The 16,988-nt window shown below is 46.2% G+C and overlaps 2 protein-coding genes across 8 annotated transcripts in view; one reads left to right on the top strand and one right to left on the bottom strand.

The window, feature by feature from the left end:
- The window catches only part of WDR27 (WD repeat domain 27), a 132,116-nt gene extending 117,367 nt beyond the window's left edge, over positions 1 to 14,749 (bottom strand). For 3 of the 7 annotated variants that reach the window (XR_004299935.1, XM_032407454.1, XM_032407458.1), the window contains exons 1-2: positions 14,651 to 14,748; positions 3,412 to 4,031 (exon numbers count right to left, since the gene is read on the bottom strand). Coding sequence is in view for 6 of the 7 variants with exons in the window: in XM_032407454.1 (XP_032263345.1) it covers positions 3,412 to 3,597 (186 nt within the window). In the remaining variant the exon portion in view is untranslated. Of the gene's footprint in view, positions 1 to 3,411; positions 4,032 to 14,650 lie in introns of all 7 variants that reach the window. The other 4 variants (XM_032407456.1, XM_032407457.1, XM_032407455.1 and 1 more) reach the window with 2 other exon arrangements.
- A 133-nt stretch (positions 14,750 to 14,882) lies between these two features.
- On the top strand, positions 14,883 to 16,399 carry CUNH6orf120 (chromosome unknown C6orf120 homolog). The gene is made up of 2 exons (XM_032407462.1): positions 14,883 to 14,953; positions 15,557 to 16,399. The coding sequence occupies exon 2, from the start codon at positions 15,596 to 15,598 to the stop codon at positions 16,148 to 16,150; it is 555 nt and encodes a 184-aa protein (XP_032263353.1). The 5' UTR covers positions 14,883 to 14,953; positions 15,557 to 15,595; the 3' UTR covers positions 16,151 to 16,399.
- The last annotated feature ends 589 nt before the right edge of the window (positions 16,400 to 16,988 follow it).

Here is a 16,988-nt window from a genome sequence, read left to right as displayed (position 1 = left end):
GACGACAACAATGATACCACTGCACACCCACTGGAGTGACAAAACCCAGAACACTGACAAGTCCAAATGCCGATATGGATGTGGAGCAGCAGGAACTCTCATTCACGGCTGGTGGGAATACAAAATGGTGCAGACAGTTTGGCAGTTTCTTACAAAAATAAATATTCTTTCAACATATGATCCAGCAATCATGCTCCTCAGTATTTACCCAAAGGAGCTGAAAATGTATGTCCACTCAAAAACCTGCACATGAATGTTTATAGCAGTTTTACTCATAATTGCCAAAACTTGGAAGCAGTAGGTAAATAGATAAACTTGCTGCATCCAGACAATGGGATATTGTTCAGTATTAAAAAGAAATGAGTCCTCAAACCATGAAAAGACATAGAGGAACCTTCCATGTATATCACTAAGTGATCCCACCTACATGTGATCCCACCTGTGTGGGATCCCACCTACATGACCCTGTGGAAAAGGCAGAGCTGTGGGGACAGTGAAAGGTCAGCTGTTGCCGGGGTTGGGGTTGGGGGAGGGGGGGTTAAGGGGGCAGAGCACAGGATTTTAGGGCAGTGAAAATTCTCGGACTGATATGATAATAGTGGACACCTGTCATTCTACATTTGTCTAAACCCACAGAATGCACACCAGGAGTGACCCTGAGGGACCTGTGAAGTCTGGGCAACGATGACGTGTCAGCGCAGCTCTGTCAGCTGCAACAAATGCACGACTGTGGTACAGGGTGTTGGGTGGGGGAGGCTGTGTGTCGCAGGAGCACAGGGGGCATACAGGAAATCTCATACCATCCCCTCAATTTTGCTGCAAACCTAAAACTGCTTTTACAGAATTAATGAAGTTTTGGGGCGCCTGGGTGGCTCAGTCAGTGAAGCGTCTGCCTTCAGTTCAGGGTCCTGGGATCGAGCCCCACATCGGGCTCGCTGCTCAGCGGGGAGCCTGCTTCTCCCTCTGCCTCTGCCCCTCCCCACTCGACTCATGCTGTCTCTTGCTCATTCTGCTCTCTCTCCAAATAAATAAATAAGTAATCTTTAAAAAATAAAAATAAAAGAATAATAAAGTCCTAAAATTTTTAAAAAAGGAAAAAAGTAGCCCCTAAAAAGAAAAATGCAGCCAAAATTTCAGAGCAAGAAATATTACCAGGGATAAAGAAATGTTACTTTGTACATTCACAGAGTCAATTCACCAACAGAACATAAAGATACCAAACATTTATGTGCTTAATAATGGAGTTTCAAAATATATGGAGCAAAACTGATAGAGGAGAAACAGGCAAATTCACATGCAGAGTCACAGATTCCAATATGCGTCTCTCGATAACTGACAGAACATGGGGCCATGAATGGAAGATGTGAAGAACACTAACAAGCAATGTGACCAAACTGACATTTATAAAACAAAGATCTGCAAATACTCATAGCATTTTATCTACAGTAGTCAAAAGTGAAAATAACCTGAATGTTCACCAACAGGAAAATGGATACACAAATTATAGTACATTCACACAATGGGATACTACTCAATATTGAAAAAGAATACACCATTGATACATGAACAATGCAGATAACTTCTAAAATAAGTATTCGGAGTGAAAGAAGCCAAACAGACACAAAGAATAAGCATTGTCTGATTCCATCGGCATCAAACCCCAGAAAATGCAAACTAACGAAAGCTCTTATTTAGAATACATAAAGAACTCCTGGGCGCCTGGGTGGCTCACTTGGTTAAGCGACTGCCTTCGGCTCAGGTCATGATCCTGGAGTCCCAGGATCGAGTCCCGCATCGGGCTCCCTGCTCAGCAGGGGGTCTGCTTCTCCCTCTGACCCTCCCCCCTCTCACGTACTCTCTCTCTCTCTCATTCTCTCTCTCAAATAAATAAATAAAATCTTTAAAAAAAAATAGAATACATAAAGAACTCCTTCACATCCATAGGAAAGAGACAGATAATCTGTCAGAAAAAACAGCACAGGATTGAACACATATCACAGAAGAGAAGGTCCAAATGGCCAATAAATTTGTAAACAGGGGTTAAACCTCACTAATCAGCAGAGAATTGCACATCACAAACAAGCACCCCTACATACACCAGAAGGCCTCAGACTAAAAGAACCAAGTACAGGTGAGGATGCGGATCAAGTGGAACTCTTACAGGGCCTTTGAAGAAGTACAGACCACTACAACCACTCTGGAAGTCTTCTTGGCCTTATCTACCAGCCTGAATATGCACACTCCCTACGGCTCAGCAGTTGTACACACATGTGTACCAAAAACATACAAAGGAATGCCTGTAGCCGTCAAAATATGGAAACAGAACAAATCTCCACCAAGGATAGAGAGGGTTCAGTGTGGTCTGTCCATGCAACGGGATACGGTGCAGGGATGGAAATGAACCATGTGGACGAACCCCACAGACATCCTGCTGAGTCACAGAACCCGGCTTCAGGCACAACCCCACTCAGAGAGTTCAAGCGTGAGCAACACTAGCACACGGCACCAGCAGCTGAAGGTGTGTCAACTCTGGGGAGAAGGGAAGGGAGCACAGGCTGGGACACAACAGAGCCCAGATGACGCGTACCCAGCTGTGTTCACTTCATCATAATCAAATGATGGCACTCAATATCTGGGACACATTTTTCTAAGTATCTCACACTTCACCAAAAAAGCGAGAGAGATCAAGCTGGACATCGGAATGCAGGAGCCCATGCATCGGTTTTAAGTCGTGTTGAAGAAACATAGTAAAACCTCTCGTAACTCAACGGGGAAAGATCTAACTATAGATTTCTCTTTCACGATGATGAACAGCTCCTACTCCTAGTGAAGTGAGTGCCAATAACATCGAAATTGAAGGAAACTTTCAGGCAAACACAGATTGGCCCCACGCGCTGTCATCACTGGCCCTAAACTCCTGAAGCCCAAAATAAAGATAAAAATGATCCCAACACTAAAAATGCTGATAGAATTTACTTTTTTCATTTTGTACAATGAAACCTGTTTTGAAGAGCATTCAGATAATTATACTAGTCATGAAATAACTTTTGAATGAAAACTAATGATGTCTTTAAAACTGTCAGTTTGATGTAAAAGATTCTGCAATAAATGTAATAAACTTCCTTAAATGTGTTATATTTCAAATCTACAAAAATTGGACTTCTCTTGATTATGTTAACATGAACCTTTTCTGGCTTCTATTCTTATTGAAGAAGAACTTTTTTTTAATAAAGCGATTCCAGGCAGTGTATTTTCTAACACTGCGACGTTAGCCCAGTGTTTTGTTTCTCCTGTAGTTGGTACTGGACCCCCCAGGGGGCAGTATCAGCCAAGCAGCATCCGAGAGATGGGCAGGGAACCGCAAGGCTGTGTCCCTCGACCTAACGAAAAGCACACAGAACTTTCAAATACCTGGTAAGAAGGGTCGTCCGTGCTCCACACACAGAGCGCGTTCCCATGTAAGGGGAAAGCGCAGTACTGACCGCTACAGGCAAGCTGGGCACGGCACGCAGCCTCCTCCGACGCCACCAGGCACTTTTCTGTGACCAGGTCACCGACACCAGCATCAGTGCAGAGACTCCCCTGTGGGTCTCCCATCTCCAGTCTGAACGCACAGTGTGGAAACCACCACGGGATGACACTTATACAGACATGACGAGTACGTCACACACACAGAACGTCACACCCACTTATCCCCCTCGCCCTCCCCGCTCCCAAGACAAGGGAGAAGACAATACTCAAAGTCCTGAAGGCCCCCCACACACACACGCATGCACACGCACACGCACACAACTGCTCACTCGATCCACGGCTTTCAGATTCACAGACCCTGGTTCACGGCCCCTCCTCCCACCCAGCACACCTTGCTCAGCGCTGTGGACTGTGCTCCCGGGTTCACGGCCCCTCCTCCCACCCAGCACACCTTGCTCAGCGCTGTGGACTGTGCTTCTGCGACTGGACATCGGACAGAACAGCACCTCCCGGCGGCGGTCTGCAATGCTGGTCCGTGATGCACGAGCCCAGCACTAGCTCTGAGGAGTGAACAGAAGGTTATTACGGACATTGATTACTATTATCAATGACTCTGAGATATAAAATCATTTTCCAAATTTTCCAAGCACACTGGTGGTAAAGTACAATATTAATCTAGCTCTCCTATTGCTTACCTTGGGTTTGTTCCACTGTTTCACAACATTGTGTCATTAAAATCAATTACCTCAGGTTATATAATCACTGACTCACTGACTCCATCTTACAAAAGCATAAATGAATGAAACATTGACAAAAATAAAAACTGCTTCAGACTGCTGTCCCGCTTCACAGTTAATGACCTCACCCATGTTACGTCTTTATATACATGTAGCCCTTAAGTCATCCTGATTCTGCTCTTCCTCACGCCTCACTCCAGGCACTAGACCTGAAAAGCTCATCCACAGAATTTGCTGACACAGTCATGAGCAAAGGGTTTAGCTCTCTGGTCCACCATGCTGGTCGAGTGGACTCAGATGACCTAACCATGGTTCACATGCAGGCTTCATAGGAAAGGGGTGGTCCAGACAGAAGAAGACCAGGTGGCACTGACCAGCAGAGATGGGATGAGGTTAGAAGAGGGAGAAAAAGTCATCGTCCAGTGGGGACAGCCTGCAGTGCTCAGCAACGGACCAAACAGAAGGGCTTCCACTTAAGCTCAGTTCATAACTGGAGGGCTATTGAAGGTTGCTGAACAAAGCTATTTAGGAAAATGCACATTTCAATCTGGCAGCAATGGGCAAGGTGGTCAGGATCAAGAGGGACTGGGGTAGGCAAGAGAGAGGGCTAAGCTCCCAGCTCCATGCACAGGGGCTCTGGCTCAGGGAGCCTGCAGAGCAGATGACTCTCAGTTCGATCCTTTCTATCTCCAGATCTCTCTTCATGGCACAACCATGGTCTAGTTTCCAGGGACAAAGGCCTACATGAATGTCAATCCTGTCCTTTCCTGTGGCCCTCATATCCAATCTATACCTAGCCCCGTCTTTCTTCAAGAGGACTTTGGCCCCCAATACCCAAAAGAAAGATCATGCAAATGTACAAAACAATCTAGAACCACCCCCCCAACCCCTGACAGTGGTGAGGATGCCACAGACTGCCCACACCTCTCACTCCTGAAGGGCAGCCTCCCCTGGGCCCGGCAGCACTGTGACCCTCAAGGCCAGCAAATCTCAACTTAAACACAGAGGCTCCCTCCACACCCATCATGCCGGCTTGCTCCTAGCTCTGAGAATAGAGCTGCTTTTTCTCCCCTCGAATGTCTCTCCTGTTGAAGGTTCCTCAAGCTCTCCACTTGCCGGCCGCTCCCCCTTCAGGTCTCAGCTGAGCCACAGACGCCCTCTGTGTGCCCCTACCACCTCCTTGGCCTTCACACACCCTGACCCAGGTGACCCCTTCAGAGGCAGAATGGGAGGCTGGGGTCAGGGCCCTGGGCTGCAAACCAGCTGCGTGATGCCGGCTCAGACGGCCCAAGTTTCCAGGACCGCAGATGGGGAAAGCTCACTAGGGGCTTTCCAGCTGAGCAGGTGGCATCCCGCGTAAAGCCTCTGGGCCACCTGACAGAGGGTTGGGCCCCGCAGTACACAGCACCCGGGCGCTGGGCAGTCGGCCATAATCACTTTCCAGCTCAGGTGCAGTAGTCACGATTGAACAAGACAAAGGAGACCAACAAAAATATCTACCCAGGCTATTCTATTGGAAAACAACCCAGAAGAGAAGTCAGTAAGCATTCCAGTAGAAGACCTGACTAGAAACCCTTATTTTAGGGCGCCTGGGTGGCTCAGTTGGTTAAGCGACTGCCTTCGGCTCAGGTCATGATCCTGGAGTCCTGGGATCGAGTCCCGCATCGGGCTCCCTGCTCGGCAGGGAGTCTGCTTCTCCCTCTGACCCTCCTCCCTCTCATGCTCTCTGTCTCTCATTCTCTCTCTCTCAAATAAATAAATAAAATCTTTAAAAAAAAAAAAAAAAAGAAACCCTTATTTTAGTATCTGTAAGGCCAAGATACAAGGCAAGCAGAGAGATTAAGTGATAAAGTTCTCAAAATACAGTCAGAGGACTTACGCTCCATCATCTCCCACAAAACAAACGTTCTCTGTTATAACAAATAAGAGGCAATTTTTATAGACTTGAAAATTCTGCAACAATCTGGAGAAAAAATAAAAGCATTTTGAATATTTTAATGCACAATCTTCTCCAATTCATAAACTTGGTTTTACTTATTATTCTTGCAACTGCCAAGACATGGCAGGGAGTTTCATATAAAAAATAGCTGAATGTTTTAAAGCTACCATGATTTGCTTTGTAGGTTTTACCATTTTAAAGGATCCAGTGCCTAGCACCGTGGCCAGCATGTAGTTGGTGATGACGGGAGTGTCCCAAATGGACACAATGAAATTACTGTGTGGCCCCTCCAAGTACTTCCCAAAACATAAAATATTGTAAGAAACATGAAAGAATATATCAAAAACTATAATTGTCTAAAAAATTTTAAGAATCTACCCATTGAATAGATAAGGAAGATGTGGTATATATATGTAAATGGAATACTACTCAGCCATCAAAAAGAATGAAATCTTGCCATTTGCAACAATGTGGATGGAACTGGAGGGTATTATGCTAAGTGAAATAAGTCAGTCAGAGAAAGACTGATATATGATTTCACTCATATGTGAAAAAAACAAATTAAGAAAAAAAAGAGACCACCCCCCCCCAAAAAAAAACACTCTTAAATACAGAGAAGAAACTGGTGGTTGTGGGGGAGGTGGTTGGGGGATTGGGGGAAACAGATGAAGAGGATCAAGGGCACACTTATCCTGATGAGCACTGAGTAATGTATAGAAATGCTGAATCATTATATTGTACACCTGAAACTAACATAACACTGTATGCTAATTACACTTGAATAGAAAATATTTTTAAAAGGAAAAAGCACTACTTTGAGTAAAATTCTTACATTTTCGTGAGAACTAAAAGACATATAAAAATTTAAAAAAATAAAAAAAGAATCCACCCATCAAACTGTGATTAAATTTTGTATTATGCCTTCAACATAAACTTTTATGCACCAAGAACTGTCTTAATCTCTTCTCTAATTCCTATAACATTCAGCACCATGATTTGCAAAGAATAGAATCTGTACACCAATTTCAATTTAAAAATCATTTTCATACATATTAACATTTGGGTTAATCATTTTCATACATATTAAGATTTGGGTGTATCAATAAATACATTATATCATTTAATACTTACAACAACTCTTTAAAGTTGTTTGTAAATGTGTGTTCCATTTTACAGGTGGAAACATAGGAGGTGTCATAAGTGGTGAAACTCCCCATTTCTGACCCTCATTCCCGGCACCTCTGCCGCGGCATACCCAGAGCGGCCGCAGGTGACCTCACAGCTCCACCCACCTCGGAAAGCAGCAGCAGCGCAGGGAACCTGTGCAGGGCCGGTGGCTCCACAAGCAAACAGCTCTGCATGAGCCGCCTGCTCAGCCACTCACTGCTGCTCGAAGTGGTCTGGCCAGTGTACCAACACCCACCGGCCTCTGCTGGTGACCGCGCTCGGAGCTGCCCGCAGACAGAGGACATCTAACCCCTCCGCATGAAATGTGTGCTGTCCTGCTGGCCGTTACCTGGACACAGGTAAGTTACCCCTAGAGCTCTGAGCTGCCGGCCATCCCAAATGACTTCCACCCACAGGCTGCTGGAAATCCGTGCCGAGGCAGGAATCTCTGGACAGAACTGAAGCATAACGGGGTAGAGGAGGAAGGAGCATGACCTTCAGCTATGTGAAACACATTGTTCTAATTGGTCAGGGACAGCTAGATAACCATTTGGGAAATAATACCAAAAACAATTAAATTTCAGATGCCTTACGGGTTACAAAGTACTATTAACAATTTAAAAACAAAAACCAGAGAAAAATCTGCAAAAATAACGGAAAGAACTACATCCTTAATATTTAGAGAGCTATAACAAATATATGAGAGAAAGCTTAAAACCTCAATAGAAAAAAAAAATACAAACTACGGAGGAGCAATAAAAACGCACAATAAACATCATCCTCAACAGGGAAAAACTAAGAGCCTTTCTCCTAAGGTCAGGACTCTGACAGGAATGTCCACTCTCATTGGTTTTATCCAACACAGGACTGGACGCATAGCCACAGCAATCAGACAAGAGGAAGGAATAAAAGGCATCCAAACTGCTAAGGAAGAGGTGAAACTCTCACTCTTTGCAGACGACATGATACGGTATATAGAAAGCTCTAAAGACTCCACCAAAAAACCGCTAGAAATGACAAATGAATTCACTAAGGTTGCAAGATACAAAATCAATATACAGAAATCCATTGCATTCCTATCTACTAATAATGAAGCAGCAGAAAGAGAAATTAAGACAACAATCCCATTTATAACTGCATCAAAAACAATAAAATATCTAGGAATAAACCTAACCAAAGAGGTAAAAGATCTGTACTCTAAAAACTATAAAACACTTATGAAAGAATTTGAAGATGACACAAAGAAATGGAAAACATTCCATGCTCATAGACTAGAAAAACAAATATTGTTAAAATGTCTATACTACCCAAAGCAATTCACACATTTAATGTAATCCCTATCAAAATACCAACAGCATTTTTCACAGGGCTAGAACAAATAATCCTAAAATTTGTATGGAACCAGAAAAGACCCCGAATAGCCAGAGGAATGTTGAAAAAGAAAAGCAAAGCTGGCGGCATCACAATTCCGGACTTCCAGCTCTACTACAAAGCTGTCATCATCAAGACAGTATGGTACTGGCACAAAAACAGACACATAGATCAATGGAACAGAATAGAGAGCCCAGAAATGGACCCTCAACTCTATGGTCAACTAATCTTTGACAAAGCAGGATAGAGTATCCAATGGAAAAAAGACAGTCTCTCCAATAAATGCTGTTGGGAAAATTGGACAGCCACATGCAGAAGAATGAAACTGGACCACTCTCTTACACCATACACAAAGATAAACTCAAAATGGATGAAAGACCTAAATGTGAGACAGGAATCCATCAGAATCCTAGAGAACAGAGGCAGTAACCTCCGTGACCTCAGCCGCAGCAACTTCTTGCTAGACATGTCTTTAAAGGCAAGGGAAAGAAAAGCAAAAATGAACTATTGGGACTTCATCAAGATAAAAAGCGTCTGCACAGCAAAGGAAACAGTCAACAAAACTAGGAGGCAACCCACAGAATGGGAGAGGATATTTGCAAATGACATTACAGATAAAGGGCTGGTATCCAAGATCTAGAAAGAACTTTTTTAACTCAACACCCCCAAAAATGAATAATCCAATTAAAAATGGGCAGAAGAGGGGTGACTGGGTGGCTCAGATGGTTAAGCGTCTGCCTTCAGCTTAGGTCATGATCTCCAGGTCCTGGGATCAAGCCCTACATCAGGCTCCCGGCTCAGTGGGGAGAATGCTTCTCCCTCTCACTCTCCTTCTCTCTTAAATAAATAAATAAATAAATAAATAAAACCTGCCCTATGTTCCAATAATCACACTACTGGGTATGTACCCTAAAGAATACAAAAACACTAATTCAAAGGGAAACATGCACCCCTATGTTTACAGCAGCATTATCAACAATAGCCAAATAATGGAAGCAGCCCAAGTGTCCATAGACTGATGAATGGATATAGAAGATGAGATATATACACACAGTGGAATATTACTCAGCCATAAAAAAGAATGAAATCTTGCCATTTGCAACAATATGGATGGAGCTAGAGAGTATTATGCTAAGCGAAATATGTCAAAGAAAGACAAATACCATATGATCTCACTCAGGTGGAATTTAAGAAACAAAACAGATGAACAAAGGGGGAAAAAAAGAGAGAGAAAGAGAGAGACAAACCAAGAAACAGACTTTTAACCACAGAGAACATACTACTGGTCACCAGAGGGGAGGTAGGTTGGGGGATGGGGGAAATAGGTGATGGGGATGAAGGAGTACATGTATCATGATGAAAAAAAATAATAATAAAATGACTTTTAAAAAGAAAAAAATAAACAGGAGCAATAAATTCACAAAAGGATTAATACCAGTGCCCAATAAACATATAAAAAACAATTAGTAATCAAGAAAAGCAACATAAGACAAAAGAATATCATTTTTCATCTACCAACTTGGCATTAACTAAATTATAATATAAGAATATCATGTGCAGCTTTTTTCCGCTGGTAAGAGAATAAATGGGCATAAGCTTTGGCTATTTGGTAATGTATATCAAAATATTTTAAAAAGTACATATTCTTTGATTCATAAATTTTCATCCTATAAAGTTAAAACAAGCAAATCATTGCACATTTCTCAAAATGCATTTCTTCAAGGGTGTCCAAAATAGCACTGATTAGAATATAAAATGCAATGACAGTCCTTACATTCAGTGGAACCCAGTGTAGACATTGTGACAGTTTACTCTGCATATCAGTAAGAGCCTTTCCAGTGTAAATGAGAGAAAGCTCAGCCTGATGGGCCTGAAAGAAAGGGGTGTCTCTGGAGGGGCAGGCCTTTAACTGGAAGGTGTGTGCAGGGCTCCATGCAGCAGCCTGAGCCAGCCAGGCCTGGTCTCTCCATCTTTCAGCTGTGACTGTCTGGATCTTGGCTCTGGTTTCTCCTTTCTGTTGCCATTTGCTGGCCAGCAGCTCCCACCACCACTCTCTCATGTTCTGGTGCACTGGGAAGAGTGACCACCTCTTCCTATCAAACCCTGAACATTCTCTATGAGTTTGGGCCAGTGTGGGCCACTTCTCATCATTGAATTTACCATGTGATCAGAAGGATAAAACTGTGCTGACAAGTCAGCCCCATGTGTCATGGAACTGTGACCCCTGGGGCCTGGCCAGGAGAGGGAAAAGAGTGGCCGCCCAAGGAAATCCAAGTATTATTGCCAGAAAAGGAATAGATACTAAGAAAAAAAAATCCATGTTTGTCTAAGTATATACTAGCATTTAGATGTTTGAGAAGGACAGAAACTCTAATAAAATACATCCACAATAATACCATAATAAATATCCACAAATACAAAACTTATATTCTTCAAAAGACACCAATCAGTGAGTGAAAATGCAAGCCACAAAGTAGGAAAGATGAGCAACACATAAAGCTGACAAAGACATCCAGAATGTACAAAGAATTCATACAAATCTTAAGACAGACAAGCCAACAGAAAAATATGCAAAAGGCACTTCATGAAAGATCTCCAAATGGCCAATTAACTGGAGAAGATGCTTATCTTCATTATTTACCAGAGAATGGCAAACTGAAATGAAAAGTGAAAACCATACACCCATCAGAATGGTTAAAATCAAAAATACTAAGAAAAGAACACTGAGTATGGATGAGCTTCCAAAACCTATGGGAGGAGTAATGTAAGTTGGAACAACCACTCAGAAAAACAGACCTAGAGGCAATTCTCTGCTGAGCACACACGGAACCATGAACACATGAACCAAAAAACACGTAACACAGAACATTTATCAGAATGCTCAAAGCAGCACTATTTATGATTCTAAAATTGGAAACAGCCCAACGGTCCACGTACAGCAGCCTGGGGAAAGAAGGGTATATTCATAACAGGATACATACAATAGTGTGTGCCCAGCATTGGTCTACCAGCGGGCACAGCTGGACTCAAACACCTTTGGGAAGGAGGCAGGGAGTGATGACTAGAGGTCCACAGCGCTCTGGGATGCTGACACCACGTGCTCTCAGACCTGTGGGGTGATCACCTGCATTTACTCCAGACCAATTCCCAACCCGGGTGGAGGTTTCACAGGTTTGCAGCCGGGCATTTTCATGCCATATGCACTGCACGTGGGGTCCCACCTTCACTGTCTGGGCTCCATTACTCCATAGGGTGCTGGCTGCTGGGTTACAGGAATTGTTCTCTCTGAGATGCACCTGTTCCCAGGCCAGCCCTTGTTACTTGTCCCTAAGCAGCCTGAGGGGAATTTAGTTCCCTAAAGAGCTCCTTCTGGACCCACAATCAAGGAATGACTGAACTACAAGGTATGAATGCAATGTCCTGCTTAGATGCTGCCAACAGCTGCCCATCTTTCTGAAGACAAAGACCAAACTCGTGGCCCAGCCCAGCTGTTGGAGCTCATCCTACACCACATCCCCATCCTATGTGCCCAGCCCCATTCATTATCCTCCTGTGACCCAGCTTATTCCTCGAATTTGCTCGTCCCTCAACAACACAGGTGTGAATTGTGCAGGTCCACTTACACACAGATTTTTTCAGCCAATACAGTAAAGTGCTGTAAATGTATTTTCTTTATCATTTCTCTAACTGATCTTATTGTAAGAATACAGTACACAGTACATATAACATACAAAATATGTGTCAGTCAACTGTTTATGTAATGGGTAAGGCTTCTCCTCAACAGTAAGCTATCAGTAGTTAAGGTTTCAGGGAGTCAAACGTTACACACAGATTTTCCACTGTATGGGGGAAGGGGGCACACCAAACCCTCATGTTGTTCAAAGGTCAAGTGTATACAGACACGCACACACACACACACATAAAAGTATATAACTGATTAACGTCTAGCTCTGGGAAAGGAAAAAATGTGTCTATTTTCTCATTATTGTATCCTAGGGAGGATACATGATAAGTATTCAATACATATCTGAATTGTTAAAGACAGCAGGACCAAAATGCAGTCACTGTGCTAAACCCCACGTCAGCAGACCAAAACTTAATACCTAATCTAACTGCAGTCTCAATCCCCAGGAATGTAACATTTTACACTCAATATTTAATTACCTGGTTAGCACCAGTGTGACAGTCTGGCCCACACACCCCTTCCATTCCCTGAGGAAGGCGACCTCGCCTAAAACAACACATTGTCTAACGATGTCGTTCTCACACCCTTTCCAGCTTTAAAAGCCTTTCCTTCCCTACAGCTTAGCAGAGCTCCTTTCTACTGCTGGACAAATAGCCAATTTGATCTTTAAATTTATTCAGTTGAGTTTTTGTGACTTAACAGATTTAGCAGCAGTGATGGGATATGAAGCGATCTCTGGCAGCTTCAGGGATGAAGAGAAACACAGGCATGGTCCCCTGCAAGCACCCTGAGTTCTCTTTGTCCCTGTTTCCGGGGGCCCTGGTGAGTTCCTCTGGGTTCTGAGCTCGGCTCTCTTTGTGCTGAGCTCCTGCTCTCATTGGATTTCCACAGTCGCCCATTTGGTTGGAATCCCTCCCCGCATCCTCTCCCCACTCTGCCCAGATTCCACAATGGGAACTGCTGGTGGTTACTGGGTCCAACTTAAAAACTGGATTGGGTCCTAGATCAAACTGAGCCCAATTTAAGCTGGGCTGGGTCCAGCACAAGGCCTCAGGTGAATAAAATGCTGTAGTAAGTAATGGCTTGTAGCTGATGGGAATCTTGGAAGCCAAAAAAGCTGGAAACACGGTGGGCACAGGTCAAGCACTGAAAGGCTGTTGGAGTGCTTGCCACCTCAAAAAGATGCTCACGAGAGGATAAGCTCGCCACAGAAAATGATAAGTGGGATCATAATTAAAGTATCCTTGATGGTTTACTTTGTAGCAAAAGAAAACATAAAATTCTCCACATGACCCAGAACAGGAGAAAGTCTTAATTCTAGCTACCCTGAGGCTAGAACTAGGATAAAATGAGCAAGGCTGGTAACAAAGGTGTGGGAGTGGGAACGGCACCAAATCAGACACAGTCATTTCTATTTGTTGAAGTCTTTCCTAAATTATTAAATATTTTTAAAGGTAACACTACTCTTTTTAGCTGCTTTAATTAAAAAAAAAAAAAAAAGACTATGCCCTCTTTCTGTTAGCCAGACTGAAGAAACCCTGACTACAGACCTCAGGTCCTCACCTGGGTACCTAACGTGTTGGGTAAGCACAAGACACCGACGACGGTAGGACACTGTGGTTGTAAAAGTCACCTCCTTTCTCAGTCATTTAAAACAGATCCAGATGTCTCCCTCTCTCATAGCCTCTCTTTTGTACTCCAGGCCGGTACGCTCTCCCGGGGAAATAAACGGTGGTCGGCGGGGGAATCCCGGTGCGAGCAGACACCCCTGGCTGGCGCCATCTCCATCACCAGCCCAAAGACCAGCGGGTCACGACCCCCTGGCGCCAGCTTTCCCCAGCTTCACAAAAATGCTCCGCCTGAAGCCTGTTCTGTCACTCTGACACGCAGAGTGAGTCCGACTTCGCCAGTCGGTGTTGCAGCCACACCTGCTTGACGCAGCCTCCCTCGGGTCCCCGACCCCCCGAGTCCTGCGGGACCGGCAGAGGCCAAGTCCCCACACGCGGGCGCAAGGGCACCGCATGCTCTCAGGGCCGGACTCCACGGATTTCCACAAAAGCACAAGAATGGGACTCAATGGTCCTAAAATGCACACAATCTTTCTTCCAATAGGGGCCCCTTCACACCAGGTTCCAAATTCACAAAATATCCTGAATATAAATACAACTCCATTTGGAAGCCTCTTTCAGGAGCATTTCAAAAACTACCGTGTTCTTACGAGGACAGAACAGGTAACAGGTGCCCTGACAAGAGTCGGGTCTCGGGCCACCTGTCTCTCACCTGGGGCCCGCCGGGACCTGGCGCACAGCCCCCGAGGCGGACGCTCAGTCCAGGTGAGCTCCGAGAGCGCCGGGTCCGCGCCCCGCCCCACCCCCTGTCGCCCTGGTTACGAGCCACCGCCCCTTAGCACCCACGGCCTTTTCGTCATTTCCGCGAGAGGCCGAGGGCCCTTCCGCTTCCGGGTTTCGCTTCACTTCCGGGTCGTGCCTCACTTCCGGGCGCCGCCTCATTTCCGGCTGCTCTGGCGCGGCGGGCCGTCCCCGGCCCGGATGCTCCAGACGCGGCGCCCGGCGGGGAGCGGCGGTGAGTACGGTGCCAGGGCTCCCCCGATCCCTCGCTCCGGCAGGGCCGTCGCCCCCAGAGCCGCCTCTCTGCTCGGCCCCGCGCTCGGGCTCCCCGGGTGTCTCCGCTTCTGTCCCTTTCTTCCCACGTCCCCTTCCCCACCTTCCCCCGCGCCTTCCCCCCCCCCTCCCCGCGCCCCCCCCCCCCTCCCCTCTCCCCCTTCCCCCCCTGCCCCGCCCCCCGTCCTCCCCCTCCTCCCTGCCCCGCTCCCCCCTTCCCTTTTCTCCTCCCCCTTCCCACCCGGCACCGCCCCCCGTCCTCCCCCTCCTCCCCCTCCTCCCTGCACCTTTCCCCCCTTCCCCTCTCCCCTCCTCCTCACCCTGCACCGCCCCCCGTCCTCCTCCTCCTCCCTGCCCCGCTCCCCCCTTCCCTTCTCTCCTCCCTCTTCCCACCCGGCACCGCCCCCCGTCCTCCTCCTCCTCCCTGCACCGCTCCCCCCTTCCCCTCTCCCCTCCCCCTTCCCACCGCTCTCCCTCTCCTCCTCCGGGGGCCTGCGGGGAGCCGCCCCCGAGCGGCGGCCTGGCGCGGCTGGCGCGCTGAGCGTGCCCTCTGGTCCTCCTGCAGGCCGTCCGCAGGGGAGCGGGGGAGCGGCGGGCGGCGGGCATGGCCGCTGCCTGGAAGCGCGCGCTGCTGGTCCTGCTGGCCTCGCAGATGGTGTCCGCGGCGAGCTCCTCGGACGAGGACGAAGTTCCCGAAGAGTGGCTCCTGCTGCACGTTGTGCAGGGCCAGATAGGAGCCGGGAATTACAGCTACTTGAGGTTAAACCACGAGGGGAAGATTGTCCTTAGGATGCAGAGCTTGAAGGGCGACGCAGACCTGTACGTGTCGGACAGCACCCTGCACCCGAGCTTCGACGACTACGAGCTCCAGTCCGTCACGTGCGGCCAGGACGTGGTGTCCATCCCCGCGCACTTCCAGCGCCCCGTGGGCATCGGCATCTACGGGCACCCGTCCCACCATGAGAGCGAGTTCGAGATGAAAGTGTACTTCGACCGCAGGATCGAGCAGTCCCCGTTTGCCGAGGTCGCGGTCTTCGACGGCAGGGACCCGGCGCACAGGCACGCCCACGCCCCCGAGGATGCGCCCCAGGAGGAGGAGTCCGTGCTCTGGACCATACTCATTAGTATTCTGAAACTGGTCCTGGAAATCCTGTTCTGAGTCACTGAACATGCTCTGGACGCTCATCCCCGTAATCTGTGAAGTTGATTGCAGTTCTCTCTGAATCCAGCTACCCTGGTCTGGTGGAAATTCTGGTTACTTCTAATTGGGGGGTGGAAAAATAAAGCCATACAGTTTTGTTACCTCATATACCCCAAAAGTAGGGAAAGCAGCAAGAACGATGTTTTTTTCCTCCAAATGTCAAAATTCCTGTAAAAGGAATACGCACAATAAAATGTTTAAACTCCAGTTTGATTAGCTTGTCAGGTCACTAAAAATATTGCAGTAACCCAGGTATATATAAAATAAATCGAAATAGAGCATCAGATTAAAAGGTTGGTAGTTAGAACTGTATTCTGGTTAGGTTCCCAATGCAGTTACAACGTGTAGACTTTGAAGAGTTACTAAAAGCAAGTCTGAAATGTAATGATTTCTGGGGATTGGGGCAAAAGCCCCATGCCTGTTCTCCAGGTCAAGTGGGCACCCGTCTCCAGACAGATTTCCTGGCAGACCCAGGTTCCGAATCTCATCAGGTCATTGGTTATCACCTTGGGCTACCTATTTAAAATTCTTCTATCATTAAAATAACTGTTAGGCTACCCACCATAGGCCAGAAACAATATAGACTAGGAAAATTTCATGCAAATACTAGTCACTTTCAGGTCAATGGAGAAATAGTTGAGTATTTCAATTAAACTGCCTAATATTTCCAACTGAATTTCTGGGTAGAGCCAAAGTACTAAGAGATTAAAAGAAACTTTTGGAAAATGAACTGTTATTTCTCTACTTGTAATTGGTTTCAAGAGTAAAAGTGGCTTATAACAAATAAATCAACTTG

The sequence above is a fragment of the Phoca vitulina genome, unplaced genomic scaffold (genome assembly GCF_004348235.1).
Source record: "Phoca vitulina isolate PV1807 unplaced genomic scaffold, GSC_HSeal_1.0 scaffold9, whole genome shotgun sequence".
Taxonomy (NCBI): domain Eukaryota; kingdom Metazoa; phylum Chordata; class Mammalia; order Carnivora; family Phocidae; genus Phoca; species Phoca vitulina.
The sequence above is the reverse complement of the archived record's forward strand: the minus strand, read 5'-3'. Positions and strand labels throughout refer to the sequence as shown.